Source organism: Nematolebias whitei, chromosome 1, assembly GCF_014905685.2.
Source record: "Nematolebias whitei isolate Nwh7 chromosome 1, NemWhi1, whole genome shotgun sequence".
Lineage (NCBI taxonomy): Eukaryota > Metazoa > Chordata > Actinopteri > Cyprinodontiformes > Rivulidae > Nematolebias > Nematolebias whitei.
Window position 1 is genome coordinate 42,662,804 of NC_056498.1, and position 6,137 is coordinate 42,668,940.

At 43.9% G+C, this 6,137-nt stretch overlaps 1 protein-coding gene across 1 annotated transcript in view; it reads right to left on the minus strand.

Moving 5' to 3' along the window:
- LOC119410334 (phosphatidylcholine:ceramide cholinephosphotransferase 2-like) overlaps positions 1–5,134 on the minus strand; it is a 6,061-nt gene extending 927 nt beyond the window's left edge. Inside the window, exons 1-4 of the mRNA XM_037677248.1 lie at positions 4,479–5,134; positions 3,702–3,819; positions 3,564–3,621; positions 3,379–3,474 (exon numbers count right to left, since the gene is read on the minus strand). Of these exons, the coding sequence (XP_037533176.1) occupies positions 3,379–3,474; positions 3,564–3,621; positions 3,702–3,819; positions 4,479–5,008 (802 nt within the window). The 5' untranslated portion in view covers positions 5,009–5,134. The remainder of the gene's footprint in view (positions 1–3,378; positions 3,475–3,563; positions 3,622–3,701; positions 3,820–4,478) is intronic.
- Positions 5,135–6,137: the final 1,003 nt, after the last annotated feature.

Consider the following 6,137-nt stretch of genomic DNA (forward strand, 5'->3'; position numbering starts at 1 on the left):
GACGAAGACTGAACGATGAAGAGGACGAACACTGAACGATGAAGAGGAGAGCTGCTGATGAGAGAGCCTCTGCTCCATAACGAGCCGTTCACAACAAACACTGACAACACGTTCTTAATCTCTGTTCACATGGGATTATTTTACCTCGACCACACGTAATCTACTCCCAACTTCTGCTTTTGACGCATTCGCACGGAAGACCAAAGTCTGAGATTTAGCTGAAATTTATGGATATCTTCCAGATGTTAACGCGCTGCGTTGTAACGACCGGGCCGGTCCATAATAATGTGTTTAATGTGCGGGTTGGGCCGGTCCATAATAATGCGTTTAATGTGCGGGTCGGGCCGGTCCATAATAATGTGCTTAATGTGTGGGTCGGGCCGGTCCATAATAATGTGTTTAATGTGCGGGTCGGGCCGGTCCATAATAATGTGTTTAATGTGCGGGTCGGGCCGGTCCCCCACCTCTCGCACAGTGACTGCTGGACATGGACACCAGCGATCCCGCTACTCGAAAAGGAAGAAGCGGGTAAATATAATGGATGGATGGATCAGCTGATCACGAGCATGTCTCTTCACCTGCCATCATCTGTGGTGAAGGAAGCAGCATCTACAAAAGCCAAAGTGCGTTCATTTAAAATAGCCTTGTTCTATATTTTTCAAAAGGATTTTGCTTAAACAAAAACCGCCTCATTACTATCAGATCCCGCCCATTTCTGTCCAAATCACAGAGATGCCTATTCGCATTGGATTAGTATTATCGGGGAAATTTTTACTTTACAAATTACTGACATGGCCGATTCGCACAGGATTAACAAACAAACAATGTCTGTAATTATTACAAATAGCATGTGGTCCCTAGGTAAAACTAAACCCGTGCCAACAGGGCTTTAGATTAGAAGTTACACGTTATACAGTGCTTAATTTGTAAACTGATTGATGCCGGAACACAAATAGTGGGCGGGGCTGTCTGGGGGTCCTCCCCCAGAAAATCTTGAATAAAGAAGATGCAATTTCCTGCGTCTTGGTGTATTTTAACAGGCTGTTAAACATCTGAATTTACCTACATTTGTAAACCACATCTGTCAGGCATCCCCCCCCCCTTTCCTTGATGGTTCTGAGCAGACTCTTCTTTGCTGAATTCACAGTTCGACTCCACCTGTGAAACCTCCAGGCGCCGCCTCCATCTGTTCATCGTGGCTGCCTGTGAGCTCCTGCCTGTGTGCGACTGCCTGTTTAGCTCGGTCGACACTCGCCCCCACCAATCTTTTAGGGGCGGACATTTTTTAAGGGTAGAGGCCGAAATTCTTGCTTGAAGAGGCAGCTCGTCTGTGATCTTAAGAAGTCATAAGTGGCTGTTGTGTTTAAAATGAGTGTTTATGTCATTATTTAAGTAAAGTGCTGTGTGTTGTCATCATTGTATGTTCCCATACAACAGCAAAATGAGTTCTCTGCATTTAACCCATCACACCTGGGATACACCAGGTGGAGCAGTGGGCAGATGTGTAAGCGCTCGGGGAGCAATTAGGGAATAGATGTCTTGCTCAGAGACACCACGAGTCTGGGATCGAACCTGGGACTTTTGGTCCCAGGTCGGCTGCCCTGTCTTTACCCCATATTTTCAATCCAACATAAGTTTTATTTGATCAAAGCAGTAAAATTTGTTCATCACTTTTTTATTAGTAAGACAGAGTTACTGGGTCCAAGCAAACCATAACAGAACGCACCCTGTCAAAATAAAGAGTTGCTGGACCTTGCTCCGGCACGATCCGGCTCAAATTAAGCCCCGACGTTATATAATAATAAAGGCAAAGACTTTATTGCCTCTCTCTTTGTCCGTCTGTCCATCCGTCCCATTTGACACTTGTCCTAATTTGTTTTGCAGGTTCAGGTGCCGATGTAAAATGAAAAGTTGTTCCACCCCAACCACAGAGCAAAACAACACTAAGCACACAACCACACATTAATCACTGCGAGTACACCTGACAGCAGGCTGGTTCTGCCCCGCGGACTGAGGACGGACAGCTGAGCTTTGTGGGCGGAGCCTCAGCTTTAGCCTGTTAGCTTTCTCTTTAGCTTCAGAGCTAATTTAGCCAGTCAAAATATTTATATCGGTCAGGCTCTAATATATTGTGCATAAAGACCGATACAAAATCTAACTTTATTGTCACGTTATAACTTTTTAGCCGTGACTCCTTGTTAGTAAGTCTGGGCGATATAGACCTAAATGAATATCTCGATACTTTTAAGATAAATCACGATATACAATATATATCTCAATATTCTTTCTTTCCATAAAGTAATAAAATATATTTGTGAGTCAAAGCTTTGCCCCAGTTGTCACACAGGCACATTTATTAACCATACAAAATAAATGTTTAAAAATAAATTTATATATATTAAAGTTTGTTTTTTAGGCATTTATTTACAAATACAAGTTTCAAGACATCTGATAATGTCAATAGAAAAATCAAAGCAAATATGTTCTTGTTTTTAGTATTTCACCGTTTTATTAATAAATCTGAAGTCTGATTCTAATGAAGTGTATTCATTCAACCTTTATTAACAAAGCTCTCACTCTGACAGTGCAGAGCTCATTTGGAGGGGTTTTTCCTCTCTCTTGACATGGATGGAGCCTTGTTGTTCAAGCTTGTTTGTGCTTTTCTGGTTTAAATAAATCACCCTAAACTGGATATTTGTCTCAGAGTTTTATAACGAGAAGACAACTCGTCGCTCTTCAGTTAATTTCCTGGAGAACATCAAACCTCTGCTTTGTAGCAGCTTCACAGTCATTTTAACACCTATCAGGAATTTACAGTTAACAACGATACCTGCATATCTAAACTCAGCTTTGTAATTCAAATAGTCTTCAGTGGCGGCGGGGGAGGGGCGGGCTTGTACTTAGTGAGGGGAAAGAAGGAGGGGTGCATTAAGGTGCAGACGGAGGAAACTGGCAGATTTATAACTCTAGAGTATAAGACTATATCGTTTTGCATCAATATAGTCTCATTTTATATCGTGAATTAAATTATATCGACATTTTAAAAAATAATGATGTTTTAAAATGTCGATATATCGCCCAGCCCTACTCCTCGTGTTCGTCTCCACTACAACCGATGTACGTCATCGCTCCAGAATGCATTGTACCAGGGAAATGGTGACGTCTTGTGCAGTAAACATACAGAATTTTTTAAGGAGTTGGGAGTTTTCACGTTTAAAACAACTTTTAGTAGAGAAGGGAAATAACATGGAGGCCAACACGGAGAAGAACGTTCAGCTCTGAAGGTTCAGTTGAGGAGGAGGAGGAGGAGGAGGAGGAGGAGGAGGAGGAGGAGGAGCACACCTGAGGAAGAAGACGAAACATTTGGATTGTTCTTACACTCTTTGATGAAGAGGTAGGAGAGCGTCAACATGACCGTGTGTCCGCTGTACAGGAAGTCTCCACACATCAGGTGAGAGCCCGTCATGGACAGACCTGAACACAATCATCTAGTTACAATGACGTTTTCAAATTAAAAGCCAACAAGTCACTGAAACTTTTATTGTGAAATGTATTCTTTTCACCTCCTCCTGAGATGAGCCGCAGAATCCTCCAGATCTTCCCCGTGGAGTCGCTGTAAAGCTGCTCAGAGACAAACACATTGTTCTGCAGGTGAGCCGTGAGGCGGAGCGGCTGCAAAGAACCGTTTGGGTTTCTGGTACCTTTGGGGCGCAGACCATGTGTTTCCCCGGCACCGGCAGCGTCGTGATGTACATGGTGACGCAGCGGTACATGTAGAGCGTCCCGATCAGGAAGAAGCAGCGCCGGCCCACGATGGACCTGCACAGAACCACAGCGGGTCAGAACACTGGACCGTACGGAGCCGCCGGGCGGGCTCAAAGGAAAAACATTCAAGTTAAAAAAATTATAATGTATGTATATATATATATATATATATATATATAATCATAAATAATATAATAATGTATAAGTGGCTGCAACAAACTTTAAACATAAATACGTAAAGATCATTTGTCACATTCTTCCGTTATATTAGTACTTTTGATGAGTTTTATGTTTTAAAAACTTTTAATTCACAGATTTTCTTGCGGAGCTGCTCAGAATCAGACAAACGTTGTTTTGAACATTAATTTCCGCTCGTCGTTATTTATTTATTTATTTATTTATTTATTTATTTGTCGTGTTCTGTCGTTCCAAACTTTTATAATCCTGCTCGGCCTTTTCATCTGAAACCTCTGGGTTCTTCCAGGCCCGGCAGAGTCCACTGGACCGGTGAATATTTTACTGACACAGTGTTTTACACCTGTCCAGCAGAACAAATAAGCAAAAATAATAGTTTTATAATATTTGGTTACATGTTGTGTTATTTAGAAGATTTAAAATCTTTACTTGGACTCTTGTTTAAATCTACATTCAGCCTGTCAGAAACCAGTTTTAAGTGAGACAAAGACTGGGCCGGCACCAGTACCGGGTCGTACTTGTGTTTGAGGAGGAGCCACTGGATGAGCCAGAGTCCGACCAGGATCAGCCCGTTGGCCTCGGTGACCGTGAAGGCCCAGGGGACTCGGTCCACGTAGTCGAAGAACTTGTCTGGCAGCGGCGGGTTCAGGGACTTGTCCGGCACCCTCTCGTGGACCACGGTGATGATGACGGTGGTGAAGACGAGGTTGAAGAAGGCGTAGAGGAAGGCCACGCCCGTCTTCCACCACTCGTTGGGCAGGAGGCTGGCGTGCTCCTCCTCCACGCTGATCTTGATGTAGTCGCAGCGCCGCTTCAGCTGCTCGCTCAGCGACGTGATCAGCTGCTTCTGTTTCAGCAGGCTGCTCAGCCGGTGCCGCTCGCTTCGGCTTCTATCGTCCTGAGCGTCCGCGGGCGGCGGCGCCGAGGCGTGGCGGGGTGGGCTGCCGTTGGCCACCCTCTGGGGATGAGTCTGTGCGTCCGTCGAGGTCACGTTAGCTTCGACGTGGATCGGAACATCGTCGTCTTGGATCAGTTCTGACGCAGCCATCGATCGAGTCTTTGCTCAGAAACAGGCTGAAGACGTCGTCAACCAATCAGAGCCTCCGTGACGCGTCAGCTGACCCAAAAGAAACGGGCCTCACCGAGCTTGGTTCCCGTATCAGGTCCGACCCCCCCCCCCGGGCTCGGTGCGGTCCAGTATCAGAACCAGGGCAGGAGGTCCGGTTCAGTCAGCAGATCAATACGAGCCGCAGAGGACGAGATAAGGCAAGGCCGATCATCAAGTCTGAAAAACAAACACGTTTTAAAACTCAGATTCAAATTTAAATTCCCACGAATCAAAACTAAAACGGTCAAATAAAAATATTTATTAAATCACAACTCAAACCTGCTCTTGTGCCGACTGGATGAATAAATGGTCACAGATTAAAAACTAATCTCAAATCAATGACAATAAAACGAGTGAAACGAGCTGCGACGGCCGCCTGACGCTGAACGAGGGAACAGAACGACAGAAGAGAAGAACAGGAGGAAGATCTTCCAGTTCTCAAACTGCAGGTTTACTCGTGGTTCCTAGAGTTCCCAGCAGCAGAATGAGAGGAAGATCTTTCAGTTCTCAGGCTCCTCTCTTGTGGAACCAACTTCCAGTTTCTGTCTGTGAGGCTGACACATTGTCCAGTTTAAGACTGGGATTAAGACTTTCCTTTTTGATAAATCCTATAGTTAGGGTCGGCTTGTTATGCTGCTATAGACTTAGACTACTAGAGGACAAACTGACCTCATGTCCTTAAAATAATTGTTAAAACTGAATAGTTTTCATTTGATACTATTTCTATCTTAACGTGATTCTTGACCTGCCATTGTGTATCTATTCCTACCAAACCCAGCCGGTCGAAGCAGATGGTCCTCTTGTCCTGATCCTGGTTCTGCTAAAGGTTTCTTCCTCATGAGGGAGTTTTTCTTTCCACTGTCGCCTTCATGCTTGTTCAAGATGAGAGTTCAGTGATGGAGTTAAACTCAAAGCTGCTCCTCAGATAAATAATGTTAATTATTATTTTATACATGAATGTTTCTGTTCAATTATTATTTTATAGATGAATGTTTCTGTTCAATTATTATTTTATATTTGAATGTTTCTGTTCAATTGTTATTTTATATTTGAATGTTTCTGTTCAATT